This window comes from Trifolium pratense, linkage group LG2, assembly GCF_020283565.1.
Source record: "Trifolium pratense cultivar HEN17-A07 linkage group LG2, ARS_RC_1.1, whole genome shotgun sequence".
NCBI classification, from domain to species: domain Eukaryota; kingdom Viridiplantae; phylum Streptophyta; class Magnoliopsida; order Fabales; family Fabaceae; genus Trifolium; species Trifolium pratense.
The window spans coordinates 73,776,882-73,794,977 of NC_060060.1; the positions used below are offsets into that span (position 1 = coordinate 73,776,882).

Here is an 18,096-nt window from a genome sequence, read left to right on the forward strand (position 1 = left end):
TAAAATATTAGGAATAAGTCAATTACTAAGACAGAATTCTGTGCAATGTAGTTGGTGGGTGTGGCCTTTCAATTTGACTTATTTTCTTATCTTACTATTTTTATTATCAAAAGTTAAAACCTAAGTTACCAACTAAATTCTCTATTTAACAAAATCCTCCTATTTCCCACCAAAAATTTTATTGTTTTCACTAAAACTGAATTAGTACTTATAATTGTTTTCGGTTTTACAGTAGTTGTAAAGTGGAATTTATTTATTTCAATACTCAATCATATATTTAAGAAAACACTACTCCAAATGTAATAATGATAAACACTTGCTGTAAATTACTATAAATAAACTACAAATAAGTTGTTTGTTTATTCAAAAAGCCCTTAAATACAGTATAAATACACTTAATTACCATGCTATTATTAGGAAGAATGTGCGGTAGGAAGGAAGTAATGAGTATGGTGTTTCCTTGTTTGAACTCAACTACTTGCTAGTTGCTACTACTAAACGCTTAATTTCCCTTTCCCATTATATTATAGGACTCACTCTGGTCAATGCGTCGCTCACAAAGCTTTGAGCGGTTCCACACACAGCACCAACTATTTCCGATGTTTGCTGTCATTTTATTAGGTTTACACATGTGCACACCATATCTAAGAAAAAGCTACCAACTAGGAAACTCCATCTCCGACCACAATAATTGTTTAATGTGTTTTTTTAATCCCTATGACCTCTATCTATTATCATTTTCATGCAATTAGGCCTAGCAGTAAGTCATTAACTTGAAAGGTTTAATGATTGGATTCTTTAACAACTTAATAAACTATACTTTATTAATAATAACTTGAACTATGATTCAATATTGCTGATTTGTGAAATGATGTCAATATGAAGGTGCCAATGTGAAAACAAATACAGTATCTCTTCTCATGCTATATGATGATGAAGATATATATATATATATATATATATAGAGATTACTATTTTGATATCATGATCCTTATTCCAAAAGTCAACTAACTCTCAATGGTCTAAAACTATTCCTTAATCAGCTAAACACCAAGCCAAATTGTCATCTACAACCAATAAGTTGGCTGTAATGCCAAGCCAAATTTAATAAGCTGCTATTTGGAGAATAAAACTATTGGCTGACTGTTGCAAATTACCATAAGCAGCGGCAAAAAGTGACTCCTCCGATGAGCATGAGATCCAGTATTGATGCCTAGTGGTTGCCAGCAAGTGAGCTCTATGGTCGCCATGTGACTGAAAATTAAAAGATCAGTTCCAGTCCTCACCCATTCACGGAGACAAACCATGTCCATGTCCAAAAATAACCCAAACCTGTTATAAATTAATAACATAACAATACATACATAAAATTAACTTCTTGGTATTGCTCATGCAGCAAGCACATATCAGGAAGCAACACAAACAGTTTCATAAAATTCCGAGGATTGAACCTTGCACCATCTGGAAATATTATATCATCTTAAATTGAACAAAGAAGACTAAGTAATTTTTTTTTACTATCTCACATAGCTTAAATCAGATGGAAGAATGACAGGAGGCTAGAAGTACAATACCAGCCATGGTTGAAAAGTTGGTCATATATATATGAACAATCTATGTTTAATAGGTCAGGTACTAGAATTTCCATCTCCATCCCCAATAGTAGCGGGAAAAAACCCAAACCCGGCTTTTCCCGTCAAAATCAAGAAGGGTTTGGGTGGATAGCTAGAGATTCGGGTCTTTTTGGCCGTTGCCAAGCCTAATAAGTAATACCCACCAAACCAAAGTTGCTACCCATATCATGCTGAGAAATTACCTTTCTTGTTTGCAGCAAAACAGCACTGAATTATACAAGCAGCTTTATTATGATTCTTCAAGACCAAATATACCCTCTTCCCAGCACAGCTGTAATTGCAATTATGATGCCTGATTCGATAACTAAGCATGTGTCATCGCATAAATCTCAATCCTGTTATGTAAGAAAATAGGGGCAGTACACAGGTTCAGATTCTATCATGTATCCGTAAATAGTATAATTATGTCAGAGGTCATCACATTAGAAAGAACTGGTATGAGAAAATTAAAATGTTACAGGTTATGTAAAATGCTTAAGGTTACAGCTGACAAATTGTATTCATAATTATAGAATAAATATAGTCAAATATCATAATATCAATTGCAGCAACTCAAAAAATGATAAAGCATCAAACCAGAAGCAATATACTCCCTCTGTCCCAAATTATAAGGTAAAAAAAAAAATCACACTTATTAAGATAAAGTAAAACATGATAATTTGAAATATGTTTTTGTGGGTTTTCCTTGTAATAAGTTGCATAGGAAGATGTAAAAACAATTTTTATTGGTTGTTGTTTATTGAGAAAAGGGGAGAAAGAGAAAATTAAATGCAATTTGCATTTAATTTTATGAAAATAAGGAAAAACATTTTTGAAAATGGTTTTTTCCCTTATAATTTGGGACAAAAAATGAGGTTTTTTTCTCTTATAATTTGGGACGGAGGGAGTTAACTCTTAAACCTATTCATTTATGGGTCATGCTAAACAGTGCCCTGAGGGCCCGAGGGCACTTGTTAAGTATACCAAAAAAGGAAATAAATGATATTAATGTTGGGAATATACTTTTTTACCCTTTTAAGATATTAAATGCACAAATTTTTAGACAAGATTTTCTTATTAATGTACTTAACTAGTGTCCCGGGGGCACTGTTTAGCATTTTCCTTCATTTATTATGGTTGCCGACTACTCCATGTCAGATATTTTTGTCTACTTGCACATCAATTTTAAGATACTTTCAAAGTATGGAAACATTTTAAACTTACTGAGCATTGCTGACATGATGATCTTTCCATATTAGTACACACTTCAGAGCTTCAGTCCAGAGCATGAGGTGCGTGTTGAGTGTCCTACCTTGATAAGAGATATGGCCTAAGTACTGCTTATAACTATAAGGCATTAATGTTTATCACCTCATGCCTACAGCTGAGTCCAAAGTATGTTGTGCCCAGGTACACAAAGTCAAACTACTGGCAAAACTTTGTTATCACCTCATGCCTGCAGCTATTAGAACCTACAACATCAGCCTTGACACCAACTTTAGGATATCCTGAAAACCAAATTGCAACTGGTGCACAAACTAATACCACTAGGCTGGCAAGCCTAATTATCAATTATCACAACATACTTAAATTTTCCAAAACAAACTAACATGTTTTATCTTATCATCATCATCTCTCTCTCTCTCTCTCTCTCTCTCTCTCTCTCTCTCTCTCTCTCTCTAATTTTTATTCAAAGGGTTGTTGTGCAATGTACTTTTACCTATAAATAGAAACTGATTCATATCAATTCAATATAGCAAAGCTAACAGGCAGTGATATATTGATAAATAATTAATGAAGTATGCATTATAAAAACCCACTTGGGGTTGGTCGAGTGGTGTTGGCTTGGGCCCTTGGAGTATGCTCCTCTCAATGTCTCAGGTTCGATTCCCACTGGTGCCAATTTCGGTGGACTAAGTCCATACAGAGCAAAAAAAAACTCTGGCTTTAAATGGGGCCCCCACAAGTGGGCGGTGGGATTGGTCCCCTTGGATTAGTCGGTCCTAAGGCCGGATACCAAGTTTTCAAAAAAAAAAAAAAGTATGCATTATAAATGTTGAGACCTAGGTTTATGATCATTAACCAAGATAGAAAGAAAGAAGACTTTAAACAAGGCAAGAAAAAAGATTAAAAGAACAAAAAAGGAGATATACAGTACACATTGCACAGCCACGCAGACACACAAGAAACTAATGAAGTTAATGATGAAGTTCATATGAGAAGTTTAACATCACACAAAGGGTTTTGTAGATCAATGAAAAATGAAGATTCATACATTTGAGCATAAAGTAAAATGCAACATAAAATAGCAAATTTATCAAAAACGATGAATAATGTTAGTTGTCTTACTAGAACTTAAATAGAACATTCATTAAATATGCACATACACAGCAGAAAATGTTTAGCCACATTAAGCAAAACATACTCTGCAGGACATCATGGTCGAATAGTCGATAGAACTGTTGGTTTGTGACGTGACCACATTGGCTCACATAGAAAGCAGAGAATTTTGCTCAATTTCTCATATTAGAAGCAAGAATGTGACTATCTGACAGTTCCTATGGGGTTATAGACAAACTTCCTCCATAATTGTCGTCAACAGCTTCCTACAAAATATAAACGAGTTAGTTTAATATGTATCGATGGAGAGAGAAGAGAAAGCACATGTAAAAACAATGTGTTTCAAGTTTCCTACATCACAATACAAATGAATTTTTTTCCTTTTAAATTTACACAACACACTGAAACTAGACATAATAGCACACACTTCTAACAATACACACACACACACACACAATTATTTATTCCACATGTTGTAGTAAACATCATGTTGAAGCCCCCTAACCCACAGGACAAAAAAAATTCATTATCAAGTAGTTATTAGTAGTCAAGAGTGGGCCATGAAATGCATGTTATTCCAGCCCTCTTGTTGAATGCAGACCATTGGCCAACAAATTGCACGAAGTAAGGGTGCAATAGGAGAAAGTATGGAGTAGTAGCCATACAATTAGAGAATCAAACAAGTTAATTTAACATCTTTGTTTATTACACATAAATAGTGCATTATTTCATTACAACCTCATCAATATTGATTTCCCCCTATTTTCATGACGTTTTGTTTGGTTGATAAGGTATACCTGAAGGTACGGAAATACACCATTATATACTTGTAGGAAAAATTGTGATTTTGCCGCAAACCTGAAAACAAATTGAGTCACTCCAAAGTTTATCACAAGATAATCTAATAAAATAAAAAATGAATTTAACTTCACAACCACCATTTTTACATAGGCTTTAACATGTAACCGTGTCATCAATCAAAGTTGAAATACTCTCTCTGGTCCCTTATATAAGAAAAGGTTTGGTTTTTTCTTTGGTCCTAGTTATAAGAATAAGAAAGAAATTTTGTAATGTACTAATTTCTAAAATTACTTGGATGGCATTTCTGTATTTACTACAAATGCATCTGTCCCCCCATAAAAGTGGGTGTGTGAAAAAATTTAATGCAAGGGTCGTAGCATCTGGGAGAAACGTTCAACATTGCAACGTTAAATGAACTTCCCTGGTCTCGATGGTTCTTTTCTTCTTATATAAGGAACCGGAGTTGGTGTAACACAGTTCTCAGGAAGTTACAAAAACAGAAAGGTATAGACGGACCTACAGACACAGGAGTCAATGTAGTATTAATAAACTAACCTCGTTTTTAGTCCACTCTAGTCCACTTCAGCACAATCTACATTATCACTATTGGACTACACTATCTAAAAGTGCACACACACACACACATATATACACACAAATAAAATTTGTGGTGGAATATACTAAGGAAAAAACCGCATAATTACATATGAAAACAATGAGCCATTCAATAGGTACAACCCTAACTTGCAACATACCTTTTCAGAAGCCGAAAACAAACGTAAATCTCTTCAATATCCTTTCCTATCTTCACTTTGATATACTGCTTCAGTAGCTCACACATGATGTTAACAGAGTCATCAGAAATCTGATGGACTTCATTTAGCTGGTGGAATTCAGATATAATTTGGTGCAAAACAGATGATAATGTTCTAGTTAACTCTGATCTATAGTAGATTTCGGAAAGTTTCTTTAATATTAAGCAACTACTGATTTTAAACTCCTCGACCCATTTTGGAGGATTCCCAGCCCAAAGACATTCATTCAGAACATGATTTGATCCTAGATTCTCGGAATTCTTGACACCCAATGACACCTGATTGTTTTCACAAGGAGGGACTACAGCAACATTGGAGCAAATCTCCTGTCTCCTGTGTGCAGGAAGCTGCAGAACAATGACTGCTTTCAAATCCTCAGGCAATTCTCGTAACACAGAACCGTCAACTTGACTTAAAGAAGAAGGCAATAAATCATCTTTTTCAAAACTTGATTTAACATTGAAAGAGGGTCCAGACCCTGAATCGGATACAGCTCCACCTTCTACTGCCTCATGTTGCATTGCCTGGCAGTAAACCACGATATATGTTGCTAAACAAAATATTCTTAAAAAAGTAGCACAATAAACAAAGACAAATAAAAGCAAACAGGCCCAAAATTTATTCTATTTTAATGAATAAAACTGTAACTTTGAGTTACAAGGTGGACCATTTGGTTTGGGGGAAGGGACATAGGAGTTGGGGTGATAAAGAGATCATGTGTTAAAATCTCCCCACTAACTACTAAATTTTCTGTTGATATTTTTTCTTTTTTTGCAAGAGTCACCAAAAAGATGAGTTACATATACTCACAATACAAACAAGGAGGATGAATTTCAAATCAACTTTATAATTTGATATTTGGATCAACTACACTTGAAAATTGAAAATTATATATATTTAGGTAAAGATGGAGAAAAAAGAGAAAAATATAATATTGATTAATATTCTCCATCATCCAGTGATATGATTCAAGCTTTAAGCATTAAAAACTATTCATACCAGTACCAGACTCCTAATCCTAATCAATGAAGAGGAAAGTCCAGTGTAGTGCCATAGTTTAAACCTATTTTTTTAAAAAAAAAAAAACAATTACCTCAATTTCAGATAATTTCCTTTTTTGAAGAATCGGCTCAACATCCAAAAGCTCCTCTTCCTTGTTTATTGCTGCCGAAAAAAGAATTTGAAAGCAAGTGTGCAGATTTGAGTTGAGCATTTGTCCAAAGTAGCTAGGCTATTGAAAAAGAGAAATGCTTACCTTCTTTTTCCAAAAGCGAGTTCTGTAAAGAGCTAGAACTCTCACTTATGCTTTTCCCTTTAGTAATATAAGCAACTAACTTCCCTCCATAAATTTCATTTAATTCTGAAAATACTTCTGCGGGAAGATTCCTTATAACTTCCACATCAAGGTGACACAAAGGAGGTGGTGTTGAAATTCGGTCAGCACTAGATTGGTTATTTTGTATGTTATTGTCCATTTGAACTGAAGACCCTCGCAGATCTCTACATTCATGAACGGAAGTGCCGTCCATATTCTGCTTGTCATGACCTGGAGAAAGAGAAACCCCAGACATCATATTTTTTAACTCAAACATTAAGAAAATGAAAAAACAATTATTCATATGTGATCTCTACCAAATATCGTATAAATAATAGCATAGCATGTAAACCCTGTTCAACAACAATTACCATTACTCATAGGATGTTTCTGTTTATCCATACTTGCAGATCCTGAAGTGACCCATGATTTCAAATTATATTTTTCTGCACCGTCATGCAATAAGTAATATTAGACAATTACAAAGAAAGTATTGAAAAACAATAAACCCATAGTTCAAAACCAAGGAAAAGAAGCAAATCTGTTTGGACATAGAGATGAAAGATGAGGAACATCACAGTAGCAAATCTCATCTTAAAAACAGATGTTCTCATTCAACTCGGTAACAAAACGGTATGTTATTACAGTACAGCTGTGTTAAACTTCATTGAAAATAATACAGGTACCTTGCTTAGATGTTTCGATATTTTCAAGTCTGGAAACATGCAGGCCAATACCTCGAATCTCCTTGACATCTACATGAAATCGCCAAAAGGAGAAGATGATGGTTAGATTTCCAATTAGCTGGATATATGGATGCCCTGCTACAAGTACTGGGCTGAAACACTTAAGTACCACACTGAGCAGATTTATATACTCGATGTGGGACTCCTAACAATATCAATATTTTAGAAATCAAACAAATCACCTTTATTTGGAAAAAGATGATTTTGGTTAAAAGGAAAAAAGAAATTGACCAGTTTTTCCTGTTTTGGACTGGTTCATCAATTAAACAAACCAAACACTTGACTAGTTCATAGATTCTCCTATTAAACCATTGGATCCTGGCTGGTTTATTAAACTATGTTATATATGCAACAGAATGACAAAAGAAAATGCCATAAATAAAATTATAATGAAGTTCAAAGACATAAGTTTCATCATGATACTGATGACCTAATTCTTTGAAACGTTAATCTATTACGAACAATAGTTAGTGCTGAACTTAAGCGCCTGATATGCAAGCATTTATTTATAATAGAATAAGATGAACAATATCCAATCCAGAAAGGATGAAACCACTCACATTAAGTGTCTAATGAAACTTCAAGAGTAAACCCAAGGCCAATCTAAACCACATTTATCATATAAATGCATAAAAAATTGTACAACTTTCCTAACCACCATCCTTCTATAGTATGGTCATTCTAAACACGTGATCATATTAAATATGGCCCTTTTGCTTAAGTTTTGGCTTTTCTTATTACCAAATTTACAAAGAGCATTTTTAACCCCACCAAATGTAGTAGTTCTTTAACTTTTTGGCTAAAGAAAGAAAATGCGGCAAAGGATTCAAGAATCTAAGGATATACCAAGACTGTTCTGTTATGGAGTCATTAAAATGGTGGACGATTAGAAGTTAATATACCTAGGTAAAAACTTCCAAAAAGCTGCTTTGCTATCCTTTGGAGTACTTCCACGTTCTCAGTGCCAACAGGAATCTACAGTGAGTATATTAAACACAAAATCAGTACTTAAAAAACACAAACTTTTGGAAGACAGTATATCAATTTAATGCAACATGAAAGTTCTGGATGTTTCAATATTTACCGTTACTGAGTGACTCAAATTTTCACAGTCTCCACAGCCCATAAACTTCGCAGGTTCATCAGCATCTTTTCTTCTCTTTTTGATCTAAAACATATCAAAATGTATTACGATAATAAAATAGGACATGAAAAGCAACTCATGAGCCAAAACAGAAAGTTGATATCTGAATAATCTTGAAATAAAAATCAATCAAGCTAAACATAAATCAATACCTTGAGAGAGAACGTGCGCCCTTGCATGCCACAACTTCGCAATCGTAACGAAACCTCCTTGCAAAGTTTTGTTAGGAAGTTCTCACACTGGAAAAACTTTTTAGTCAATAGTTTGATTGATTTTGTTTTGTAATATTCTAAGGCAAAAATAAAAATAAGATATGTGTAGAAGAGTACTAACATCTTTCATATCTTTGAACCTCACACCCCAATTTACATCAGCACCAATAGACTTACATTCCTGCATGTGTACATGACACAATCTTTATGAAATGGCTTTAAACATAAGCTTATTAACAAAGAACATTAACCCTCAAAGGAGGAAACAAGGAAAAATCACCACATTTGAGTTGGAAGACTGAGAGCAACATACTAGCCAGTAGCCAGTGGCCATGATTTTAAATCATGCTGTGGAGCATAAAATTACTAATTTTGATTTCAGACTGCGAATATTATTATCTCTCATATTAACCTCACAATTTATATCCTTCAATTCTAGTTCACTTTAACAATTGTTAGTCAATGACTAAACAAAGACCGCAATATATCAATGAAAAGGGGTAACTTACACAAAAAATTGGCATGATGTACAATAGAAGAAAATAGGTGGAGTAAGGGGTGTGTGTTATTCTACATATTCCAAGTACAAATAAAGAGAAATCGAGTTTGGATTTTAAAGATAAAATATCAAGTCAAAATGATGGCCTTTTTCCCTACCTGGAAGTCCCCAACCAACCGGTTATCAATTCCTCTGCTATAATTCCACAACATTTCTCCTGTTTTCATTCCATAGTCCTTCTGCAGTGAGACCTGCAAATGCGAAGAGAGCAGGTACTGATACACAATAGAATTACCCAAATGTTTTTCAACTAATGCCCAAAACGAACTAGAATTTGTGCTATCTGAAAAAGATAAAAAAAGTTTTAGTTCTTGAAGGTTATTGAAATGAGTCGTTTCACTAAAAAATGAGGGTCAGATCCTTTTCAAGCTTCTGCCTTCTCCCAACATGAGAAGTATTATATTTACTACCCTTGTTGTGCAGCTTCACTCTACCTCATTTTTGTTACCACATTATAGCCTTTCCCTTATTTGCTTCATTTTTTCTCAATCTCAGGTATCCTTTTCAGGTTGTGGTGAAAATTATTATAGCCTCAACTATTTTCTTTCATGAGCTAAATTTGTGATGATTGGAGTTCGAGGTGGTGCTCACTCTAAGTAGAAGAGGGCGATACCCACTGTATGATTTAGAGAGAAGATGAAGAATTCATTCTTTGTATCGAATTAACTGTTTCTAATTGATTGCAATGATAAAGCTTCAGATCAATATCTATAGCCTGACTTGTCTAACTACCCGAAAACAGAATTCAATAAGCAACGACACCTGTCACTGCTATAACAAACTGAGAAACATAACTAAACTAAGGGGATCCAGCAACAACACCTGTCACTGCTATAATATAACTCATTGTGGCATGATATAATTATTTCATAACGATTGAGTAAGGCCCTACGTCCAAATTCTAAGATGGTATACAACTTGTTTTACTGGCATTATCACTTTCTTTTGGGTACCTCCTTTATTTTGGCAGTCATTTTGACATTATTTAGCAACTTTATACATTTTGCTGCTATAAGGACTAAGGAGCTTATGAAAAATTTATTTTGCATTGTATTGAATGTATTGATACTATATTTGCAAAGTCACAAAATGGCCTTCAAAAGGAAGTTAAGGAACAGAAGCTGAACTTTCAGAGTATCTGAAAAAAAAATCATTAAGAAGAATAAGTGAATGAATAGTAAAACCTTGGAAATCATCATCAACTGTCCGCACGTTTGAACATTCTGCTTCTTCAATTTTTCCTGTAAAACATGCCCTACTCCAGGAAGTGCATTAATTGGGAGTTGACTTAAATGGTTTTGAACCTGGAAAAGTAAAACTATATAAGAGGGCAAGGCAAAAATATTGACATATTCCACACATCAAATATTATATGAAATTACATAATTTGTAGGGAATAATTGTCGACTTACATAAGTCAAAAAAATAAAAATTGTAGACTTACATGTTCAAGTTTAGTACAAAAGCTAGAAATCACATGCAGAAATATGAGATTAGTACCCCCAATATTTTTGTTAATTATCTAAAGAATTTGATATGTAAGTTGATCTTTAAATATGTTATTGTTATCAAAGTCTGACAACATAAACTGAAAACATGAAGCACAAACCACCATAAACTAAGCAGTTCTGTGCAATGTCAAACATGGAATTAGAGCTTTTGAGGAAAACTCAAAGCATCATGGTCTGGAGTAATAGAATTTTTTGGACACACAAAGATACAAAAGGATTGGACATAACTATTCTAATTAAAAAAATCATACAGTACAGAATAATCCACAATGGTAAATACAAAATTAAAATAGCAATAATTAGCATTAACACCTACAACAACAACAACAACCAACAAGCATTATCCCACTAAGTATGGTCGGTTACATGGATCAAACAATGCCATGATGCTAGGCTATATATATTATCTCTATTCTTATTAGTTTCTCTTATAGTTTTTCTAAATCTTCCTCAGCCTCTAGCGATTTGACTACCCTCCATCTAATCTACTCTCCTTACTACATAATCTACACGTCTTTTCTCCACATGCTCATACCACCTAAGCCGAGTTTCCACCATCTTTTCTGCTATAGGTGCTACCCCAACTCTCTCTCCAATGTTCTCATTCCTAATATTATCTTTTCTAGTCTTACCACACATCCAACGCAACATTCTCATCTTTGCTATGCTTATTTTATTCTCGTGTTGGTTTTTTACAGCACAACACTACGCCCCATACAACAATCTGCAAATATCCAAAGATAATCATAAGCTTTCACCATACAACATTCTCATTTTTGGTGTGACACCTGCATCACACCAAAACTACAAATTCACTACTAAGAAAAGAAAAGAAAAAAAGACATAATTTCTGAATGATATAGTATACAATTATGAGCATATAAAGGTGTTCCATAACTTTTCAGTCAGTTAGCATAGCCGTCATAACTGACAATCAGTTGGTAACGGACTAGTAAGTTGTAGCCGTTCGTCATAGTTCTTTTATTGCAAGCTTCAGCAGCTATAAATACAGCTGTATTCAGCAGATGAATCAATCAATAACAGATTCCATCTCGTTCATTTACCCAAACAAAATTCTCTCTCCCACATTTCCTCTCCTGTAGATTCAGTAATAATGAATAACAGAAAACTCCGAAACATACCCTTTCTGGAGTTATATGATATTGACCGTTTGGTTTAGCAGTTCTAGTAGCAATACGAGCTATAAGCATATTTCCAGCTATGCCAGCACTGGCTGTACATCCAGTAGTCTCATAGATCTCTTTCCTAATTGATGATGCTAAAAGTTCAGGATCTTCAACCTTTGAATGGGTGACATCTAAAAATGCTTCATCACAGCTAACAGCCTGTATTAAATAGCAGTTACATCACTGAAGACACACCAACTGAGAATTTATGAACTTAAAAAATGTCGAATCATAGAAAACCTGCACTTTGTTGCAATGTCGATGCAATATACTATAAAATTGATCAGCTACCTGCAAATTGTCCATGATGTCTATGTAAAAATCAATTATTAGGGGTGAAAAAGTTACAAAAAGATATGAAATTGTAGTCTTTATTCTTATTTGTAAGTAATCAATTACACACACACACACACACACTTATGTAACTTACTTCCTCGTAAGCTTCAAAGTTGTATGGAAAGATAACAAGGTGGGGGCAAAGAGCCTTGGCATCTCGAACAAACATACCAGCCCTAATACCTAACAATGACAGAAGGTATAAGTTACATAGCAAAAAGATAAACAAATAATGTAGCTTATTTGGTCATATTATCATTTTATAACTGGTCATATAACCAACCATAACTACGAGCTGGGTAGTTTGCAGAGGAAACCTCAGCAGTTCCCTTAGAATTATTTGAGTGGCAGACAGCTACAGGCTTGTCCAACGATTCAGGGTGGTTCCTGATAACCACTGAGACAAAAAAGCAATCCTGGGGCAGCACACACATCACACGCATGACACAACACACATAAACATAACATTCGTTCTTAAAAGTTAATCTGATAAGCATTGAACAAAGAAAATTAGTTGACTACAATTAGTTACTTTCAACATCCATGTACATAAAGCCTACCATGTCAACATGGATAATGGCTGAATTCCCAGAAACGCTAGAGGTATTAATATTAGAAATCCCATTGTCAACCCCAGTAGATGAGATGGGAAAACGCTTTCGATACCGACTTCTCCAGGTTCCAATGAAGTGTAGCCGTGAGCTCTGCATATTGCATATACCAAAATTCAGTTAGGACATGACAAAATTGTGGCATTATCAGTGGAGATTAGCAGCAATTTTATGATTCATTCAGAGAGGAAAATCATGTCAAAGTAAAACGAGGAGCAAGTCAATAACATAACAGTATATAATTGATAAGTTTGCAAACTTAAAAGACAGTTAATATTCTCCATCCCCCCTCCCTCAACCAAAATCAGGTTTTTTATTTTTAATCTTTATGTTTAAACTAATAATGATTCGATCGACCTTATCTTTGCAGAATACTATAAGAGGATTGAGACGACGAATACAGCAACCATATTAAAAGAAAATAAAGAGAACCAACAAAAAAATAGCCATTTTGACAAGCAATATGAAGATCCAAACTTGTATTAACTTCACTACCTTGAAATAATTTTCCACAAAATTAGGATCTGAAAGAGTTGAATGACACTGCTTAGAAGGCCTGGTGGAGACAGAACTTTGAAATTCTATTACATTTTGGTCATCTGAGCAGGGGCTGCTAACTGATGTTGAAGGTTTTTGATAATTCGTTTCAAGTTCACTTTGGAAGTTCCTCTCATCTTTAGAAGCATCATTTCTTCCTCCTGCAGGATCTTCTTCATCACATTTAACTCCAATGCTAGTCAGCTGCTTGTCGGTCATAATTGCATCAGTATTCTCCGAGACAGTATCATCAGCTTCCATACTGATTTGGCTGCTAGGTTCAACCACTTTCTCAACTCCTGATGAATGTCCATCCTCTGATTTGCCAACACTAGCAGATGAATCATGAATGACAGGCTCTACTTGACAAAGGGCGTTAGTAAAAGTATCCTCAGAAGTTTTGCTATTTCTCGATAAGAAAAATGTGGACAGTTTTGGTTGTTGGTTATTAGAAAGTTGTTCGAGTTGATAAGGCGCCCCTATGAAAGCAAAATTTGCATCTCTTGAGACAATGAAAAAGAAAGACAAAAAAACAAGTGCGCATGAAATGCAATAACTTACAGGTCAAGAGTCTATTAGATGCAACTGAATCTAAAATCCAAGTTGGTTTAACCACAGGAAGCCCTGCACTGAAAGCTCTGCAGTGAAGCATTCAACAATTAAACTTAAGCAGCACAGATGAGTAGGACTCAAACGGACCTCATAAAAAAAAAAAAAAAAAGAATTAGTAAATGAAAAACCTGAGGTGGTTCTTAAGTTTACTGTGAGGAAGATTGGTGCAGATGATATGTGTTACACGATGCCTTGAGAAATAATTCTCAAATCTTCCACCATACTTTAACATATAGCTCCTCAGTTCCTAAAACATGTTTTGCTGGTGATATTAACGTTATGTTGTCGAAATAAATAGAGTGGTGAAAAAAGAAGATTAACTAACTTGGCTGGAAGGAACGGTGAAACCATCAACAAAAATTGAAACTCCGGCGAATATAGGGTTATTATGAGAAGTGGAAGCTTCGGCGTTAAACTGATTGTGTAATTTCCGATTCTTCTCAGTCATGTAGCTGCCGACATCGGAGAAGGGGGATTTTGGGGAATTAGATCCCCAGACGACGCCTAAGGTTTTCTGGTTGGCTGTGATCTTTTGCTTCTTCCTCTTGTTGTTATCATTGGATCGATTGGATGATGATCGTTTAGAATTCAAACTCATTGTAATCTAATAATCTGTGACTGAGTGGAGAAAACAAAACAAACAACTATGCTTTTTCTTTCAAACCATCCAGGCGGTTAGTTAATTACATTTTCTTTTTTTAAATACACCCTTCCCTAAGTTTGCGACGCACCCATACACCCTGAAAAGGGAAACATAAATAATGGGCTTTGAGCCCAACCCAAAAACATTATCATGTTTTACCTCCCACCCCTACAATTATACTTCCACCCTGCATTCTACAATTAAACAATTTTAGTTAAACCGTATTTATTATGTTTCAAGTTATAATAAATAAATAAATGGCCAAATATATTCTGAAATTCTTTAACTTAGATGTTTATAATAGTAGTCTTTAAAATTATTCAAAAGAAAAACTAGTCTTTAAAGAAAAATTTTAACATTAACCAAAATAAAATTGTAACAAATTATTGCTTAGCTTTTCACATTGACACTCATTCACTTTGTTGGATATAAGAGAAATCGATCCGACTTTTGTTCAATGATTTTTATTTTTTTTTTGTGAAAAAGTTGGGCACTTACTGCAACATATTTTTTTATTATTGATGAAATTTCATCATGGTGATGTACTTTTATAACATGCTAAATTTTGTTATTGCTATGTGTTGTTTAGACTTCTCATAACTATGCTAAAATTTGTTATTGCTTTGTGCTGTTTAGACTTGTCATAACTATGTCATCTTAATGTCAATATATTCTTTTGTTACGTTCAATTTATATATATTTTTTTGTAAAGTAGTTTAATAACCAAAATTTTACACTTAAAATGAATAAGTGAAAAAACTGTCAACTATGCTCGTAAGATTTGTCGTGTTCAATTATTTTTTTTGGTAAAGCCGTGTTCAATTTTTTTTACTATATTTATAATATGTTATGTTTATGTTGGCTTAATTAAAAATAAAATCATTTCTATCAAGAAACCTTAACATAGAGGGTCTAAACACCACCATTTACCTAACAACAATAATTCAAAACTTGTAGTAGTGTTGCATAAAAAAAAAATACTTATAGTAATGAGTCACGTAGGTATAATTCAGTTGATATGGATATTGTTTGTAATATAGAGATCATGAATTTTATTTATTTAATTTAAAAGTGAAATTTTAGTCATTAAACTATTTAATATATATATATATATATATATATATATATATATATATATATATATAAAAGTTTCCATTTCCAGGTAGTATAACAATTTGAAGCTTATTGTCAAAAAAAAAAAAAAAAACAATTTGAAGCTTAAGCTCGTTTTCAAGTTCAAAACAAACAAATCAATAAATAGAAACTTATAACTCTTGAACAAGCTTTAGGAAAATAGTAATACAACTGCAAATTATTATAGTATCATCAAGCATAAAGTTGTAGTGAGAAACGGAAAAGGGGCAACGCTGTTTGAGTGGGGAAAAACAACAAACAGTTGGAATGCACAGACAGCATTAAGTGCAGCATATTCCCTTCAGCTTATCGGCGGCAGATTCATCAACGGAATACTGCAATGGTATGAGCAATTAATTATTATTGATGGAGATTGAGAAATGAATGTATGAATGAAGAAAAAAGGAGGACAGACCTTATGGAGGACCCATAGGGAATGAGTGTAGGTGCGTTGAAAGAGATCATGGAGAGTTGTAGAATCAGAAGGATCGACCTCACGGTAATTAACGAAGTTCTCGCGAGCGTATTTGGCATAATAACCTCTGGAGTCCTTCGGTAAACGCCTTACAAGTCTCAGAACCTCTGCGTAAGCTCTCACCGCCTTCTCCATCTCTTTTCTTTTCCTTCCAACTTTCCAATTGCCGATTACTTCTGTCACTAAACTAAACTAAACTAGTCAAACCCATTAATTATCTTTTTTTACTTTTTTAAAAAGCCAGAATTAAAACCAAAGTTACTTTACCAAAAATTTGTTTTATTAATCTATTCATACAAAAAATACTAACAGACTTAGTTGATTAATTTGCACAGATTAATAAGAAAATATAAATAAATAAATAAAAAATTTATTATATTGTTTCTTATGTATTGGTTTATTCATCTATATCATCGTCTTGAAATCTCGATCACACGTGAAAATAGGATTTGAATCTACCTCATGCGCTAGGCGCAGAGGCTCCCACACTAGGCGCAATTGTGAGCACGAATGGGCGCAGACGTAGCCTGTCTTGTGCTAGGCGCATGAGTTCTGACAGCTTGGCCGTTTTGCTTTCTTGGAGGACACTTCGATTTGGATTTTGTTTTATTTTAAGACAGATTTGTTCCTAAAACAGCTTGACATTTTTTTTTTATAAATAGGGAGTGCTTTATTCATAGAAAATTAAAGAGCAACAATGTAGGAAATTCAATTAGGATTTGCCGCCGACATAAGGCTTTGATTGAATTGTATACGCAAATATTGTGTTTTTTCTTCTCCTTTATCGATTTTTATGGGTTGTTATTATTATTGTTTATTCCGCTTGTTATTGGTTGTCGTTCTATTGCTTTGTTGAAAGAACTTTCGGCAAGTATGTTTCAAATATCGTATCCACAGGGACTAGTGTGATATCAATTGTAAATACACAAATTCCATGATTCTAAGTGCGGGTTTGTTTCGATTTGGTTTCGTAACATAAAATTGCGATAAAAGTGCGTGATAAACTTTTGAGATAAAAACTTGTTGGAATTGGATTTCATCAAATCATTCACATGTATCAGTTAACTATTGATATATATATTTCATTTACCAATCAATATCGTCACGTATTACTCGTTGATCATATCCGTGTCCGGAATATGTCTTGAAATCTATTGTATCTATTAACTTTCCGATGTCTCGAATCATTAATCGATAAAATAGCATTAAGCTCTAATACTTTAAGTGACTATTAAATCTCAAAATCTATGTCTAAACTTTGAACTTTAACAAGTGATTATCCTACCTTTGATTCAAATAACATATGTCTATATCATTTAAATCTTTTAATAAAAGCATGAAAACAAGGACATCACTAATATTGATTGATAAATAAAACACATATAGCAAAGTTAAACTAGATTCATGATCATAATTCAATTACATCCAACCCCAACAAAAGAGATTTAGCTATGAATAGCCATGATAAACTTACAAAAGAGTGAAGATGAGAAGGATTGAAAGAC

At 33.8% G+C, this 18,096-nt stretch overlaps 2 protein-coding genes across 11 annotated transcripts; both read right to left on the bottom strand.

Moving 5' to 3' along the window:
• Positions 1-806: 806 nt before the first annotated feature.
• On the bottom strand, positions 807-15,021 carry LOC123907140 (DNA repair protein REV1). 10 transcript variants are annotated; one of them, XM_045957253.1, is made up of 25 exons: positions 14,665-15,007; positions 14,468-14,586; positions 14,289-14,365; positions 13,686-14,206; positions 13,140-13,283; positions 12,863-12,995; positions 12,674-12,762; positions 12,484-12,534; positions 12,199-12,402; positions 10,730-10,849; positions 9,644-9,736; positions 9,108-9,167; positions 8,927-9,013; positions 8,715-8,798; positions 8,533-8,605; positions 7,571-7,639; positions 7,256-7,330; positions 6,825-7,115; positions 6,663-6,733; positions 5,510-6,093; positions 4,751-4,811; positions 4,039-4,219; positions 2,838-3,069; positions 1,817-1,969; positions 807-1,332 (listed from the first exon to the last, which is right to left on the bottom strand). In XM_045957253.1, the coding sequence occupies exons 1-22, from the start codon at positions 14,935-14,937 to the stop codon at positions 4,172-4,174; spliced, it is 3,327 nt and encodes a 1,108-aa protein (XP_045813209.1). In that variant the 5' UTR covers positions 14,938-15,007; the 3' UTR covers positions 807-1,332; positions 1,817-1,969; positions 2,838-3,069; positions 4,039-4,171. The 10 variants fall into 10 exon arrangements, with proteins under 10 accessions (XP_045813209.1, XP_045813208.1, XP_045813214.1 ...); XM_045957252.1 differs by having other exon boundaries at positions 2,838-3,075; XM_045957258.1 differs by having other exon boundaries at positions 2,838-4,219; positions 5,510-5,574; positions 6,047-6,093; positions 8,927-9,022; positions 14,665-15,001.
• Positions 15,022-16,217: 1,196 nt separating this feature from the next.
• LOC123909001 (LYR motif-containing protein At3g19508) lies at positions 16,218-16,788 on the bottom strand. Its single transcript, XM_045959768.1, has 2 exons — positions 16,532-16,788; positions 16,218-16,451 (listed from the first exon to the last, which is right to left on the bottom strand). Exons 1-2 carry the CDS (start codon positions 16,724-16,726, stop codon positions 16,398-16,400), a joined length of 249 nt encoding a protein of 82 aa, XP_045815724.1. The 5' UTR covers positions 16,727-16,788; the 3' UTR covers positions 16,218-16,397.
• Positions 16,789-18,096: the final 1,308 nt, after the last annotated feature.

Excerpts from the sequence above, each read along its gene's own strand:
- LOC123909001 (XM_045959768.1), bottom strand. The coding sequence starts at position 16,726 with ATGGAGAAGGCGGTGAGAGCTTACGCAGAGGTTCTGAGACTTGTAAGG. Across the intron at positions 16,452-16,531 it reads CCCTATGGGTCCTCCATAAG|TATTCCGTTGATGAATCTGC; the intron begins GTCTGTCCTCCT and ends ATACCATTGCAG.
- LOC123907140 (XM_045957251.1), bottom strand. The coding sequence starts at position 14,937 with ATGAGTTTGAATTCTAAACGATCATCATCCAATCGATCCAATGATAAC. Across the intron at positions 13,284-13,685 it reads TTGTGGAAAATTATTTCAAG|AGCTCACGGCTACACTTCAT; the intron begins GTAGTGAAGTTA and ends TGCAATATGCAG. Across the intron at positions 12,535-12,673 it reads ACTTTGAAGCTTACGAGGAA|GTAGCTGATCAATTTTATAG; the intron begins GTAAGTTACATA and ends GACAATTTGCAG.